Source organism: Sinocyclocheilus rhinocerous, unplaced genomic scaffold (assembly GCF_001515625.1).
Source record: "Sinocyclocheilus rhinocerous isolate Xijiao unplaced genomic scaffold, SAMN03320098_v1.1 scaffold717, whole genome shotgun sequence".
Taxonomy (NCBI): domain Eukaryota; kingdom Metazoa; phylum Chordata; class Actinopteri; order Cypriniformes; family Cyprinidae; genus Sinocyclocheilus; species Sinocyclocheilus rhinocerous.
The window spans coordinates 789,762-806,995 of NW_015649226.1; the positions used below are offsets into that span (position 1 = coordinate 789,762).

The window sequence follows — 17,234 nt, forward strand, 5'->3', positions numbered from 1 at the left end:
GGTATGCATTCCTAAAGTAACTTCTCAAACATCTGAGCAGAACATCAATATGTGAAAATAGCTTGATTCAACATTACCGCAATGCCTCTGGTGTTAGAAATAAAAGTCAACACAGAAGTATATGAACAATCCCAATACATGGGAGTTTCCTGGGAAGATAACATGCACAACCTCCCTCAGTTTTCTCAGCGAAGCTTCTGGGGAGAGGGGCAACATTCTTTCCAGAGAAAAGGGGTCTCATGGGACTTTTTTTTTTTTTTGAGGTCAACTTTCTGGCTCTTTTCCCAAGAAACTTTGGCTTTATTATAAACAAACATCTTTCAACTGAGTATTCAGTGCTGAACATGCAGCAAAGTTTTTGATGAAATTTTAAGCTGCTTCCGTTTGCTGGAATCTCAAGGAAATGCCATGCCTCATTATCCTTGTATAACAGAGCTTTGTGTACTTCAGCCATAAGAGGAATAAATTTAGATGACATAGCTCTAGGGAATCTACTGTTGCACAACAAGTAAACTTTATTCAAATATACATACAGTATGGACTCCCATGCAAATAAAGTGGATCTGACAAAAAAACAAATAAACAGGTAACTGTGATACCCATATCTTACGTTGGGTAGAAAATAAAACAACATTTAAAACGAAACATTTTTTCCTTTTCTCTTTAGTGCAAATAAAGTTATTTTCTAACACATCACCTTGTTGTACAGCAAAATAAGGGCAAAACTCTAAAATCCAGTAACAAAAATATACAATACATAACTCAACAAATAGTGATGGCTGTAAATGAGTTCAACTGGTGATGTTTTATTCGTCTCCTGCCCCAGATAGATCCACACCCCGTGCTTTAGCTTTCTGTCAGTAAAAGAGAGAACGCAATCAAGATTCTGGACGAGCAGTACTGGGGAAATGAAACAGGAAGCAAAAATATGATATGTGCTCTTCTTTCACAATACAGGCTAGATCACACCACAGCCATGAAGGTACTGGCACAGCAATATAACTAACATCTGATGGCCTCTAGATCTCATCGAGCCATATCACGTTTGTCATGTTGTTACAACCAGAAGAACAGATTGTGTTATGCAACAGTGCGACGGCCACATTCCAAAGAGGCCACAGTTTCTTTAGCATTTCCTCTTAGTGAGATCATTCTTTCACTGGGAGTCTAATATCGGTTTATTTAATCATTACTATTCAATTTCAATCAGTACATGGGAGCACCTCATAAAAAATGTCTTTTCACAGTTTGGGGTCAGTAAGATTTAATGTTTTTGAAAGTCTCTTATGCTCAACAAGTCTGCATTTATTTGATCAGAAATACAGTAAAAACAGTTAATGACTTGTTTTCTATATGAATTCTATTATTAAATTGTGTAATTTAGCAACTCCTCCAATTTTTCACCACTGTAATGTACATCTTGGTGGAAGCATAGAGTGATTGTGATGTAAAATATTAAGTGAACGTTTTGACAGCCTTTGTTAAATTTACATACAAGTTACAGTATTCAGAAAACTGATGTTCATCACTGTTGGTCATGTCATACCTGCATGTGTTGGTACTTCTTGGCCAGGTCTACATTGGTGCGTCCGGGCTGGAAGGGATACGTCCAGAGGATGGAGTTCCAGGAATGGCCAAACCTCTTCACACCAAATTTGAGGTACTGCAACTCATCAGCAGAAAAGTTCCGCCTCTCTCTGTGTCTGCCTGAAGACTAAAGCAGAAAACCTTCACGAATTCACACATTTAGATAAAAATGGGGACTAAAGATGATATGCATTATGCTTATGAGTGCACAAATATGAACGGTTCATAGTAAGTTTATCTTTAAAGTCAATGTGAATTGTTTCAGAGGAAGAGCAAGTTAATGGATTTTACATTTGCGTTTTCTTTGATTATGCTCAGAATGTAATAAACCTGGACATTGGATGACTGCCTGTGCAATAAAAATGTTCCAGATTCAATGCAAGTTAAGTTAGTGTGAAATCATGGTATATAATTCACCTAATACTAACAGTACCATACATTTTTTGGGAGACACTCTTCTGAAGTTTTCTTGAGACGGCTGTGATCCATGTTCTTTTTTATGCCTTGGCCTGAGAGAAAATGAAAAGAGAGAAAAATAGAGGAAGTGGAATTAATGAACCAAACCACACAAAATGTGTCCGTGCTGGTAACAGTAATACAAATGGTGAGACTTGCACAGGCAGCAGGGAGGTTTATTGATCTTTAGAATGATTTAGTGGGCAGTCTGTGAAACTGCACACACAGTACTGAACCCTGTACTAGTATCTTACTGAACAAATACTCACTGTTCTTTAGCACGACTACAGCAGAACATTCCTCTCAGCATGAACGACATTCCTATAACCGGGTTCTTTGCATGCATACGCAGCTTTTATCAAATGTATGGTGTAGTTTACAGATGTTTATTGTGGCACAGACATTATGAATGTTAAGGGAAAGAACACTTCTCTTACTGTATATTTCTCTCCGTCTTCTCAGGGGTGTGAGCCTAACACCTGGAGAGAGAAACACTGAGAATTAGAGAGCAGAAAAGACACACCAAATGCACTAAAAATGCCATGTGAAAATATCCTGTTGTTAAAGATAAAAGAGGCTTTTAGATATTTCTATGCAATAACTGGGACATAATACACCATAAAATTGCATCTCAATTCCACAGACCTTTTGTCACATACTGTTTGTATTTTAATCATCTATCTGAATAGAGTTCGTATAAAATAGAATATAAACAGATCATCAGACTTTGTATGTAAATTCCTAACACTTTCCAAATATACATTGTTGCTTTGGATTGAAGCATTTGCTAAAGGAATAAATGTAAATCATGAGGGTGTGTTTGGTCATACACAGTACAATACAGTCACATTGTTCCACCAACTCTTGGAGGAACAAAAACCTTTGTGTGTGCATGTATGGATGCAAATGCAGTATGTGAACGTGTGTATTGGTAGACTGGAACACACTGATCTTGTTAAAGTGAAACAAGTGTGTGTGCTTGAGTCTGGACATATCCTCAGTCCTAATGACTTTGTTGTGGGGTAGAGATAGAGAACAGACTAGTCTTCATAGCAGCAGGTCAATGACTAGAGGTCAGAACCCACAGGGAACTATAATCTAGTTACCCATCTTCCCTACACATATGCTCCAACCATCTTCCTATATAACTGTCTTTCTCTAACACACACACACACCAATCTTTATCATTTACTCGTTTCATCCAGGCATTAAGATATCTATAAAGTAATAAAATACAAGTTAAAAACAATACAAAATAATTATATTTTACAGTTTAAATGAAATGATTAAAAACAAGTAATACAATTCAAAAATTTAAATTATCCATTAAGATCATCATAGAGTTATTCTTCATTTTGTTTGGTCAATTGCAGAACTTAGCAGTAACATATAATGCCTGCTAAACTATAAATTGCTACTTTTACATTAGCACCAATTAGAATTGCTTATTAGTGCCATATTTTGACTAGTAAAAATGTAAAGTAAAGATTTTATGATTGGGTTCCTGATCCCCCTTTCCAGGTTTGATTATGGATAATGACTGGATGACACTGCATTACCCTTTACTTGACAATTATAGTGAGAACATCTCTAAAAAGTTCAGTGAGTAAGTCTTGAGGTTACGGGAAAAAAAGCCACAGCGGAACAACTGAACAGCACTCAGAGACCACAACTCGGCAATAGAGGGAATGGAATGAGTGAGACTGAGGGGAAAAAAGGGAGGACAAAAGGAAAAGCTGAGAGCAAAGATGGAAAGACATTTCAGCAACATAGACAAAAGTCAAAAGCACAGATGTGTCTTCTGTTACATAACTACCTTATTCAATAATATAACCTGGCTCTTTGCACGTATATGCACCATTTATCAAATGTATGGGGCAGTTTGCAGATGTTTATAGTGGCACAGACATTATGAATGTTACCTCTCCCCTCACCTCTAAACTGAAATACACCTGAGAGCTACAGTTCTCTTTTGTCCCGAAAAGGAAAGAACATTTCTCTTACTGTATATTTCTCTCGGTCTTCTCAGGGGTGTGAGACTAACACCTGGAGAATGAAACAGAATTACAGAACAGGAAAGATTTGCACTAAAATTGCAAATATAGCATGTGAAGATTTGCATACTTCTATGTAATAACTGGGACATAATATATCATTAAATTGCATCTCGATTCCACAGACCATTTGTCACATACTGTTTGTATTTTAATCATCTATCTGAACAGAGTTTGTATAAAATAGAATATAAACGGATCGTCAGACTTTGTATGTAATTATAAATTCCTAACGCTTTCCCAACATGCATTGTTGCTTTGGATGAAATCATCTGCTAAATGAATAAATGTAAATCATGAGGGTGTGTTTGGTTCTCCAGGCCTTGTTCTATCAAAGCTACTTTCAAAACATTTGAGGTCGGAGCAATTCTTCAACACTCCCAAAGACACTGTGAAAGACCATGTGTGGACGCCGTCTCTTACATCTGTCTGATGGTTGGTGACTCAGCATGTGTTTTCCCCTCTTGCTCCTCTCTGTATTCTCACTAGAGCTCTTTCTGTTTTTGTCATGTGTGTGGATGTGAGTGTGTGTTAGAGTGTGGCTAGTCCTCTTTAACTGCTGGCTTCTCCTAAATCGATCCTCAGCCTCTCGTAGCACCAGGTGAAAGTCACACTGAAACCTGCAGCTACGCAACACAGCGCCATATGAACGACTGTCCATCTCATTCATATGTTTCACACAACCTGAGAGGTGGAAAAGGTGCGTGTGTGCACATGACAGCATGGAGACAAAGAACATGCAAGACAAAAAGAACAACGAGAGTACTGAAAAAAACAGAAAGTGGCAGTATTGCTTTTATTATCTAATGTGTTGTTTGTTTGTGTGTATTTATACTGACACACACCTGCACAGCGTAGACCTCTGGGTTTAGAGGCAGAAGGCGGCTTCAGAAACCTGTTAATTTCTCTGTCTAACAGCTCAGAGCACAGAGACATCTCATCTGAAAACAACAGCACAAATTCATGATCTAAAACTTCAAATGAACAGCAAAGAACTTGATTACTAATAAAAATTTTGTAGGTGAAGAGAAATCAAAGGGTTTTCTGTGACTTAGCACAAAGCGAGCATGATGTTTTAGTAGGATTTACCATCGGAGCGAGTGTGTGTGCACTGGTTTCTCTTCATGGGATCAGGATGTCTGAAAATATCTGGGCTGAAACCCAAGAAAAATAAAACGGAGAGAGAAATGTCACTCCCTCGAGGGGAAAAATTTACTGACTCTGTCTTGAAAGTCATTGACATGAAATGAATTACGTGTATCTGGATTTAATGTGAACATTCTAATCCTGAATAAAACAACTAGGTATAAGAAAAGTAAGAATAACTTCTTCCAACAAAAAAATCTATTTATGTAAATTTTCTGGCCACAAGTGTACGATATATTTTTGAAAGACATTAATTTGAACTCTTTATTCACCAAATTACATGTATTTAAACAGTGTGTTTATCTAGCAAACTGTAAAAGCAAAACATTAATTTATGATTAATGTTTACCCCTGTGTATCTCTGCTGCCCCCTATTGGCGTGCTGCAGTGCTGTAGAAGTTTGTTGCCATCATCATCTGAGTCTACTAGATTCATCATCTTTAATCTCTTTGCCACTCTTTCAGACTGCATTTTGCTCTCCATGTCTCTCTTTTTCACATCTCCCTTCTGGTTGTCACTCCTCTCAATATTCCTCTCATGCTCTCTCTCGTTGCCCTTTTTGCAGCTAGGGTCTTTGAAGTGAGTGACTTGGGCAGGATTCAAACACTCTTCAGTGCTGACACACTGCTACTTACAAACACAAAACTAACAATGTTATGTTTACACCAGTTATCTCAATTAACACAAACATACTCTCTGTAGTTGAAACGGCTATAAACTGATGCAGAATGCTTAACATTTACACATTACTATCTGTTAATGTGTTTACATGTCATTCTTACCGAGTTCTCTTTGTTGTACGGTATTTCATTTGTGATTGGTCGTTCTAGAGTTTCTGCAGGGGTTGTGTGTAGCTCCCCACATACTCGATGGTAACCTTTGACCTTTCGCATCACAGAACCCTCCCACCATGCCTCATTACATTCCACAGATAAGGCCGACCTCTGATTGCTGCTCTGCTGGATTTCAGTGTCTTTTCCCCCCAGTTTCACACCAATCTGAAAATCAAAATACAAAATTAGGCTAATAAAGGTAAGAGGGTGCTTTCACACTTGGCTCGCTTGCCTGGTCCGAACCCGAGTTCGATTGCCCCCCCTCCCCCTGCTGGACTGTGTTCATATGATTTTATTTAGGTCCGAACCGTGGTTCGTTTGCGTCATCAAGCCATCAGCTGTTTACCCCATTGCTAAGTAACGACGGTGCAGGAGAAGGCAGCAAAATGCAGTTGCTCTCTTTATTTTTTATATATTTATGTTTTTGAACCACTGGTTTTGTTTCCAAAGCTTCAGTACATAACGGCACTTACGTCTCTGTCTTACGAATGTACTGCAAATGCTCTAAAGAACGCTGAAGGCGAACAGAAATGAGACATACAGCTCACTGCTTGCAGAGCATCAGTCACGCTCGTCAGGAAAGTGAGTGAAAGACACACACAAACACACATTTTTATTAAATAATCCATCATTAATAGCGGTTCACTTCAGCGATTTGGTACGATTGCGTTCACATCAGCAGCAAACAGTACAGGAGTTCACATGAACCGTACTCCAGACCACCCTTTTTTAGGGGACTCGGTTATGGTTCGCGGGTGTGCACCCGAGATCGGAAGACAGCGTTCACATCATCCAAACGAGCCGAACTCTGACGTCAGTCGAACCCGGGTGCGCACCAAAAGTGCTAGTGTGAAAACACCCTAAAATATCATAATATACATTCACAAACAGAAACACCTTTTTCTCCAGGAGCTGAATTCTCTGGAGGATTTCTTCAGCAGACCGCCAGTGACTCTCCATGTCACTCTCCTCCTGTAGATCCATAGTTGACATGCCTGTGCCTAGTGATTCAGCTGGGTGGAGAAGTAAAATAAATCTCAAATCCTCATGTGCCAAAGTGTCAGTTTATTAGAAGCAGGACATTAAAGGAAGGGTGTGGTTACTAAGTGCTGTGATGTGGTGCACTTGAAATTAATAGCATATAGACTAGTACTGTCCTGAATAAATCTTTTATTTTCAGGCTTTTTCATGAAGAAATTTATTTGCATTTTTATATCAAGAAAAAGGTTTGTCACTACTTATTGCACTGTGACCTTTGTTTCCTGCCAAAGACTCTTTTGCAATAATTTCTGCATGCTACTATAACCATGTAGTGTGATTACGTACATATAAAAATTCGCAACTCACTGATTCTCTTGCAGGTGTGCAGTACGAACATGGCTGCCTTTCTAACCTCTTCATCACTAGCTTCAGTGAGCAGTGAAATCATAATAGGCAAACCTCCTGCCGACAACAACTGAGACTGATGCTCTACTGCACAGACAGAGAACATACAGACTAATTACAATAATATACAAGATATGCACTTCCCAAAGGAAACACCAGTGCTTGAAAGGCAGCAAAACAGTGTGAGGTTATTTACATTTGCACTGTAAAACAAGCCATATGTGGTGAAACAGATGCATGAAATGATACTTATGTAAGAAAGAAGACCAATTGGAACTCATATACAAGTACAAAAATGCTCATTTTAATTTAGTATATTTTAAATCTCTTTAAACATCACATTTATTAAATTATCTACAATACAACATTTGAATGGAACCTGTAGCTTAAGTGCATTGGGCTAAATAGCAGAAAATCAATGAGAATGATAAAAATAAGTAGCAGGAATTTGAATCTAGAGCTTACTTAATCATCTGTAGTGTAAATGTCATTTTACTAACATCTGGTACCCACAAACTCACCACAGGCATCCGTGAGGTGTCCAATCATCAAAACCACAGCGAGCTGGTCTTGTGGGTCAAGGTTTGGGCTGGACAACAGACACAACAGCCCTGGAATGACCCTCAACTTTGAAAAAGAAGATACTAACTGCTCTGAAACAGGAAGACAAAAGAAATGGAGAATCCAATACAACCAAGTAGTTCTCCTGGGGTGTGTGTGCATGTGTCTTACCATTGTTAGAGATGCAGGCAGAGAGTGTTTTAGTGATTACTGTAGCCATCTTACAAGCAGGAGCACTGTGTGCCGACTGAGACAACACTCTGGTAAGACTGTCTGAGAGTGAATCCAGGCCTCCCACTGACACAAAATACTCCTGTGCACAAGCTGAAAAGCACATATTTACATGAGAGCATACAATGTGGCATTATATGTTAGTTTGTTCTTATGTTGTTTGTGCTCACGATTGTTTGCAACAGTCATGCCAATAAATGAGCATATAGGCTGAGCCAGCTCTGCCCTGGGCAATGCCACTTCCTGCAGCCAGGTCTTCACCAGGGGAAACACATACATGCATGCATTCTGATTCTCCTCTGTCAAAAACAATGCATTGGAAGATTTTTCAAGTGTTTATTTGCATGTGTGGAAATACAAATGTGTCTCTCAATCTCATTCTGAACAAACGTATAGGGTTTAGTGATTGTAAAGGGGTAGAGAAGGGATGGAGAACATAACCATACCATTTTGAGGGTTGTTGACAGAGCCACAGAGAGCACTAGACACAGTGGCCCACAACTGCAGCTGCTCATAAGATGCGTTAGGATCTGGAAAACTATGCCTGAAAAGTGGCATAAGAAAAAAAATAAACTGAAATCTGGTTCTGTTGAGCATCAGGGGAGTGTTTAAGTGAATTTCCAGATGTTTATCCGGATTTCTGTGATTCACTTCAACAAAACACCAGACAGAGTTTGAAATGTTCCCCTTCCGCACCAAGTAGGGGAGCATATCATGTTTTGTTTGGAAATGTTTTCATTTATCCAGGATATTGTCTGTGGTAGGTTTTACAAGAAAATTCTATTTCAGTTTTTCTACTTCAAAATCTCATGTTTAATTTAATACTTGCCGTTTCTTTGTAATTGTTTGTGAAATTTACTAGCATTTTTTTAGCGAAATGTGCTTTTCAGTGTGTCGTTCCAAACCAGTATGACTTTCTATCTTCTGTGGAACACAGAAAATATTTTTCAAAATGTAATTTTTTTGGCCATGTACAGTGAAAGTCATTGGGGTCCAATATTGGCCAAAAAGTTTTTATTATATGGAGAAAAACTGTTTAAACATTCTTAAGAAATATCACACAGAAGAAAAAAGTCATACAGAACAACTAATGACAGAATTTTCTGTTTTTGGCTAAACAATACCTGTCAGCAAAAAGCCAGTAATTTCCATTAAAGATGATTTTAGAAAATACATTTTCTCCATAAAACAGTTTTGAAAGAAGAGTTTTGAAAATTATGTGATCTATTAACTAAAAACTGCAGTCTATCCCTTACAGCCTTGTTTTAAAGAATAAAAATAAAGGCAGATAACTATGCATACCTGAACAAACTAAACTTAATGTGTGTACCTGAACAAATTGAGCAAGGTTTCGATACACCTGGAGGTCTTAGCGAGAGTCTGTCCAGATCCTGGAACAGAAAACATACATACACAAATTGTTTGTGAATTGCCAACCTGTCCCCCCCAACACTCTGAAAACCACAGTATCAGCACAGGAATGGTCTCATTGGACTTAAGTTTTATGGTAAACCTTACTGTTGTTGGCAACCAATACAGACAGCATGTACACCGCTACTCTTTTTTCCGTCAGAGGCATTTTCTGTTCCAGATGCTGCGCTAAGTCACGAAACGTCTCCTCTCTGCACAGTGACTGTTTACAGCTCTCTGCAAAGAAAGAATATGTATATAGTCAAAAGTTAAATTTCAAATATTAACTATTTAACAACACAATTATAAAACCACACACATATACACATGCATATATAACGTAAACTGCATACACACCATGTAATTCAGCCAAGGATGCAAGTGTAAATAGAGCAGTCTCTTTAACCTGAGAGAAAGTGCTGGACTTTGACAGGTTATAGATGAAGGAAATTCCTCCAATCTCTCTGAAGAACTCCACATACTGACCTAATACACAAAGAAAAATCATTAAAGACAATCAAAAGGGTCATTAAAGCTCAATATTTTTAGGTTTGTATGAGAGTGTCAAATGAGTATGTTCTGAGCTGTAAATCAGACCGTTCTGTTTGCAGATTGAGATGATAGTTAGAAGAGCTTGTTTCTGTGATCCAGGCCATTTCATCTGGTATTTCAGACATTCCAGTAACAGACGCAAATCTGTCTTGGTAGCTGCAAACGTGAAGACTGTTAAGTTCTTTAGCTTGGAAAGCAAAATATGTACTTGGATCTGTACAACAGATGGGTATTGTGCAATAAAACACAATATAACATTAAGAAATTTTATGTTTCCACTTAAGACCAGGTACATTTGAACAGAACAGAAACCAGAGAAAGTAAAGGACTTTACTAGAAACTGAAATGACGTCACGATAACTGTCGTCATTAAAAACTTTGCATAACCGTTTAGTTTAGTACATCTCAAAGTTTTAAGATATTTAAATATGCATACGAAAATTGTTATGTAAGTTAATAACATTTTTTATGTTATAAATGAACGTTTTATATGGTTACCAAAAATAAACTACACATTCTGTAAGGATAAAATGCTCACCTTCCATTTTTTATTTTTGTACACATTAAACTATCCTTTCCACCAACACTATATCCAAAGTGTCACTATATCCTGCAAAAAGATAACAAATGTTGTTAGAATATGGTAACGTTACATAAACTGTCAGCAAATAACGTTAATAACTATAAGGCTAATCAAATATTTCTTCAACTTCGCTGAACGCAACAATATTTACCATCCCGACTTAATTTGGTTAGTTTACATTATATCCACGACCCAATTCTAATTTCTTACGAAAGAATTAAAAAAAAAATTGTTGAAGAGGCCAGAATCGTTGACACGAAAGACCAACGACATTTCAACGGAAGAACTTCATAATCCCGCTCTGTAACGTCACGTGCAGCTTTTTGAATCACGTGACGTGAGCATATATTATGGAAAGACGGCATAGTTAATTAAATAAATAAATTAGTCATTAAGTCATTTATATTATTTAATTTTTAATCTGTGTTTATAATATAACATAAATGATTTAATTACTAATGAATTGCGATGTTATATATATATATATATATATATGTATATATGAATATTGAGTACACACGGCACTGTAGGGGGCGCTCTGAGCTCAATGTTTGCAACCTGCTACGATGGAACTGAAAAGCAGAAGAAGATCATTCAGCGAGCAGGGCCAGGTATGTGTCTGATTGACTCAGCATTTACTTATATTAAAGCTGCTCTTTGAAGGAAATTATTATACAGATAATTCCAGAATATGTGTTCAGTTACACAACTTAGCAGAGAAACATCACTAAATATTAAAATTAACCATTACATTAGCCAATTATCACGAAAGCCATGTTAGCTTGTAAAGCTAGCCCGTTTTACACTAAAACCATGAAGTAAACACAACATTGTTTATACGTATATAGATTTTATGTTTTACCCTGACAGTTACGAGAAAGCCTTGTTGTTGGATTTATTACATTGCGAAGACGGCTAGATTTATACTTTGAATATTTTGCATTATTTATGAGTTCATAACACTATGTAATTTTAACATTTAGTAACTATCACTTACGTGAGGCTGCTAAACACAACTATTTCTGCAGCTTTTAATCTGCACAATGTCCATTTTCTGTGATTAGATCAATTTAAGACTGCCTGTTATTAAATACTGTGATTTCACGTTGTGTTTTCCCAGATGCTGGAGTTGTAGACTGCTTTGATCACTGCATCCAGGCAGTAATGTCTGGCTATTTGCGTTCAAGGCTCCTCCTTTACACTGGTGGAAGACATCTGACCAGTTTTTTTGCACCCAGCCAGCATGTTTTACCTGATACACGGTGTAGAACCTTCCCGCTCCCTTCTCAAGCCCGGAGCTTCTCCTCCCGTCGTGGTCGATCAGATGGAAGCTCAGGACAGGAAGGAGAAAACACACTGCGTGCTCCAAGACGTGAAATGGACTTCAAGCTGAGCCGGCTGCAGATCAATGCAGTTCTGTGTGCTAATGAGCAATCCGTTCGTATTCCAGAGTTTGATGGCCGTGGTGGTCCCAGTCCAGTGCTCAGGTTTGAAAGCAACCAGCTTTCAGCCAACACTCCGCTAGAGGACCGACGCAACAGCGCCAGCTGCCTCCAGACCCGTGGCATGCTTTTTGGCGTGTTCGATGGACACGGTGGACATGCGTGCGCTCAAGCGGTCAGCGAGCGTCTGCCTTATTACATAGCTGTATCGATGATGTCAGAGTCCGTCCTGGAGGATCTAGAGGCCGCCATGGAGACCTTACGACCCGTGCCGCCCATTCTGCAGTGGTACAAGCACCATAATGACTACAACTACAGGGAATCAGCAGCCCTCTACGTCGATCATTTGCGTGTTTACTGGCAGGAGCTTCTGGCGAGCGAAGAACACTGTGACGGCATGCGTCCCTCAGATGCTCTCAGCTATGCGTTCCAGCGACTGGACACAGATCTTTCTCTTGAGGCACAGGTGCTGCTTGCAAATGACCTGATGCGGAACACAGCCATCCAGGCCGCCTTCGCTGGCTGCACGGCTTGTGTGGCTTACGTTGGACCAGAAGGTGTGCATGTTGCAAATGCAGGAGGCTGTCGGGCAGTTTTGGGCGTCCAGGAGCATGATGGGAGCTGGAGTGCTTTGCCACTCACACAAGACCACAACGCTGCCAATGTAACCGAGGTGGAGCGCATATGGCAGCAGCACCCGGCTAGTGAACGGCATTCGGTAATCGTAGACGACAGGCTGCTTGGGGTCCTGATGCCGTTGCGTGCATTTGGAGACGTTCGCTTCAAATGGAGTCGTGAGCTCCAGCAGAGTGTTCTAGAGAACGGAGACTCTGATTTAGAAGCACTGAATATTTATCAATACGCTCCACCTAATTATCTCACCCCACCTTCTGGCGAGCGAAGAACACGGTGACGGCATGCGTCCCGCAGATGCTCTCAGCTATGCGTTCCAGCAACTGGACACAGATCTTTCTCTTGAGGCACAGGTGCCGCTTGCAAATGACCTGATGCGGAACACAGCCATCCAGGCCGCCTTCGCTGGCTGCACGGCTTGTGTGGCTTACGTTGGACCAGAAGGTGTGCATGTTGCAAATGCAGGAGACTGTCGGGCAGTTTTGGGTGTCCAGGAGCATGATGGGAGCTGGAGTGCTTTGCCGCTCACACAAGACCACAACGCTGCCAATGTAACCGAGGTGGAGCGGGTATGGCGGCAGCACCCGGCTAGTGAACGGCAAACCATAATCGTAGACGACAGGCTGCTCGGGGTCCTGATGCCGTTGCGTGCGTTTGGAGACGTTCGATTCAAATGGAGTCGTGAGCTCCAGCAGAGTGTTCTAGAGAACGGAGACTCTGATTTAGAAGCACTGAATATTTATCAATACGCTCCACCTAATTATCTCACCCCACCTTATTTAGAGGCTACACCAGAAGTCACCTACCACCGGCTTCGACCGCAGGACCGGTTTTTGATTTTGGCCTCTGATGGTCTTTGGGACGAGATGACCAATGATGAGGCGGTGAGGCTTGTGGCGGAACATCTGACTGGTATTCATCTGCAAGCTCGGGTTTCAGCCAGCCAGCTCAACTTGGGACAAATGCACCAGCTGTTGCTGCGGCGACGGGCCAGAGCAACACCCGCTTTGGATTTGAACGGAGCCACGCATTTGATTCGTCATGCACTGGGCACAAATGAGTACGGAGAGATGGACCAGGAGAGACTGGCAACCATGCTGGCTCTGCCTAGCGATTTAGCACGCATGTACCGGGACGACATCACTGTCACCGTGATTTATTTTAACTCGAACTTTAGCAAAACTACTAACTAATAAAGAACAACATTTTAAAGTTTCATATATAAAATTATATTTGAAGGATTGTTTTCAGCTGTGAATTTTTCAATGCTTTTTTCAATGTGTTTTTCTTGTTCCTTACTGTCTTTTATATTGTTGTGTACACTTAAAAATACCTACAGCTGACTTTAATTTGAGTTCACAACAGATGCTTGCAATTCGTTTTGGAAAATGTGAATGCAAACAATGGGTAGAATTCATAATGGGTGACTCACTTTAAATGGGTTTTTTGTGGGTTACAAATGTGAAGGTAAAGTCTTATTCTGTTCATGTAGTTCCGTCAGCAGCAGATACAGCTAACATGCAAATCAAAAAGCATTTCTATAATTAAGGCCAGTTATTTTTTTCAGCTTCTTGCAAATACCTTGCACCTTGTATGTCTCTGGTGGGTATAGAACTGTTCTTGTGCTTTGGCCGTTTTGTTGAATTAGTTAATGTTTACATGTCTTTCATCATAGTTATATTGGGTTTGTCTAGGATCTGTAGTAATCTAAGTGTGTTTTTTTACATCACTAGGATTAGAATAATGATAAAGATTCTACTTCTAATTTATTCTGTATATGTTCCATAAGACCTCAATTTTACTTGCATTAAATTTAATTTGTTGTGCAGCCTGACGTTTCTATGAATTTAGCACTCTTGGTTTTTTCTGCTGTACGTTATTTGTTTCTCTGCTTGTGCAATGAAGACATTTTCACTTTGCACTTTGTAGTGACTGCAGGTGTGTCAGGCTACTACAGTGAGCCACAGCAAAATTCTTATCAATGGTTAAAATGATATTATTTGCAGTGCAAAGTATGAAGGTCATAGGGACCAGTTTTATTGAAGGCTGTATTACACGTTACATTTTACATTAACGTTACATCAACTCGCAAGTACATTTCAAAATAATTTAGCTTTATCAAAATTGTCTGTTCTGTATGTGGATTTATGAAGTAAAACTGGTGCACCATGTTTCCTAATAGTAAACAATGTTTTCCTTTTTACATTTCTGTTATTTGTGTCTATATTGTTAGTATTTGTTCTGGTCTAATGTGAGTGACAACCCTCAGAAACTCTCTTTTGGAAATTTGGGAACAAGATAATGTATTTTCACTGCAGAATTTTTAATTTTGTCTTCGTATTTTTATGATGTCCATTATAATCTGCCTCTTTGGTTATTAAAAGACGTTTAATCCAAATGATTTTAATCTGTTGATATTTCAGAATGGCACAAAGAAACAAGCAACAGACAATTTTAAGTCACATTGTAGTCTCTGAACATGGAAATGTTATGCCTTCTTATGAAAACAACAAGGTTATTAAATACAATTATGCAAAATTACCTCAAAAGGATTCAGATAAATTTCATTCCCTGGTCTGAATTCTGTATCACATTTGTAGTCGTGTAGAAAAGTTCTTTGCTTTCTTATGAGAATGTGGATTTTACATTTACATTTATTCATTTGGCAGACGCTTTTATCGAAAGCGACTTACAAATGAGGAATACAGCAAGCGATTTACCATAAGATAAGGATAATAAGAGAACAGAAAAAGCGATGGCATACATTTTTTTAAATGAGGAGGCAGTTAGATGCTCATGGAAAAGCTCACGGATTTTGCTTCAGTTGATTGCTTAAATGTATACAACATCTAGTGACATAACAGGTATAAGTATTATTTTTTAAATGTCTGTAAATAATCTCTATATTTTTATAACGCTGTCAGTCCACTGGAGGGCTTGACATGTGCTGATGCTTTGCGCATGCGCGGAGCGCCCGCGGAAATTCAAACGCTCGAGCTCAGCTGACAGACGCAGACGTTTGAAAATTACACAAACTCTGACACGGTTATTTTACTGAGGTAAGAAAGATATATTTTAACAATAATACCGACAAAAATGACTTAACATATTTAAAAGAATGCCATTACATTTTACTCTGTACAACTGACTACTTTGGATTTTGTCTTTTGTTTTGTTTAACAATGACTGCTAACTTAGCTAGCAGCGCTTTGGCCTCAATGTCTCGATAACGTTATACGAATAACGATACAAGTTATTAAGATGGAAAAACTCGACTCGACGTATAACAATAACGACGTTATTGACGTTGATATGAAAATTTGAATTTGAAATGAACCCATATACATGTAAATTGTTCTGTGTAAACAAAGTTAGTAACACGTCTGTATATAACGATTTTAATTCAAAGTCAGTAACGTTACCTATACGTAACATACACTTGATTTATGACTGTCTTAATTAAACATAATTTCGTTGAATTTAAAGCTGTGTTTCTGCTGACAGGTATTAAGATGGAAAATCAAAAGAGACCGAGAGATCCGCTGGAGGAAAACACTTCAGCCTCTTGTGGTAGGACTGTGTTCTCATCTGTCACCGCCTTCACTCTTCAACATACAAACCATTTTGGAGTATAGTAATTTGTCAATTGTTGCAAAGTCTAAGATATGTCCGCTACATTCATTTGTAACTGAGCTTTATTTTTTATATATACTGTTTAAGATTATATGTCATTGTCAGTTTAATCATTAATGCCACATAATGATATCAGTGTGAGTTATAAGTTATAAAATGTTTTGCAGAACTTGAAAATGTGTTGAAGAAAAGGCGGTTGGCAGCAGGGGGAGAGGAGAACCTGGACCCCAAGAAATCCCCTGCCAGGACACGCTTGAGATTGGCAGAGCTGGAGGTGAAACCAGACACTCCTGCCATAGCCTCCATCCGCTCCAGAGTCCAGCAACTCAGCCAGAGACGAGATGGTAGGAATTCAGATTTATCCTTTTGTAAAATCACTCTGGCAATTCAAGTATATTTTAAACTTTTTTTTGTTTTTTTTGCTATTTTTCAACCAACCCCATGTCTTAACGTAGCAAGTTGATTTTCCAGTACATTTCAAATTCATTTTGCTTAAGAAGGTTTTATACAGTTTTTTTATTTACATTTACATTTAGTCATTTAGCAGACGCTTTTATCCAAAGCGACTTACAAATGAGGACAGTAAAAGCAGTCAAAACTAACAAAAGAGCAACAATATATAAGTGCAAATGACAAGTCTCGGTTAGCCTAACGCAGTACACGTAGCAAGGTGTGTGTGTGAGTAGATTTATGAAGTAAATTTAAAAAGTAAATTTATTTTATTTAT

The 17,234-nt window shown here is 38.8% G+C and overlaps 2 protein-coding genes and 1 long non-coding RNA gene across 3 annotated transcripts; 2 read left to right on the plus strand and 1 right to left on the minus strand.

Moving 5' to 3' along the window:
• Positions 1-9: 9 nt before the first annotated feature.
• LOC107710377 (telomere repeats-binding bouquet formation protein 1-like) lies at positions 10-11,018 on the minus strand. Its single transcript, XM_016515128.1, has 22 exons — positions 10,951-11,018; positions 10,755-10,826; positions 10,262-10,372; positions 10,022-10,150; positions 9,773-9,901; positions 9,585-9,645; positions 8,701-8,798; positions 8,425-8,553; positions 8,195-8,347; positions 7,984-8,115; positions 7,424-7,549; positions 6,974-7,089; positions 6,026-6,241; positions 5,593-5,870; positions 5,187-5,251; positions 4,943-5,038; positions 4,521-4,781; positions 4,048-4,089; positions 2,481-2,522; positions 2,026-2,096; positions 1,547-1,714; positions 10-854 (listed from the first exon to the last, which is right to left on the minus strand). Exons 2-22 carry the CDS (start codon positions 10,759-10,761, stop codon positions 807-809), a joined length of 2,478 nt encoding a protein of 825 aa, XP_016370614.1. The 5' UTR covers positions 10,762-10,826; positions 10,951-11,018; the 3' UTR covers positions 10-806.
• Positions 11,019-11,329: 311 nt separating this feature from the next.
• Positions 11,330-15,282, plus strand: LOC107710394 (pyruvate dehydrogenase [acetyl-transferring]-phosphatase 2, mitochondrial-like). Its single transcript, XM_016515158.1, has 3 exons — positions 11,330-11,410; positions 11,920-12,707; positions 13,228-15,282. Exons 1-3 carry the CDS (start codon positions 11,347-11,349, stop codon positions 14,065-14,067), a joined length of 1,692 nt encoding a protein of 563 aa, XP_016370644.1. The 5' UTR covers positions 11,330-11,346; the 3' UTR covers positions 14,068-15,282.
• A 543-nt stretch (positions 15,283-15,825) lies between these two features.
• LOC107710378 (uncharacterized) lies at positions 15,826-16,851 on the plus strand. Its single transcript, XR_001636593.1, has 3 exons — positions 15,826-15,933; positions 16,379-16,444; positions 16,675-16,851. It is a non-coding gene; the product is annotated as an uncharacterized LOC107710378 (long non-coding RNA).
• The last annotated feature ends 383 nt before the right edge of the window (positions 16,852-17,234 follow it).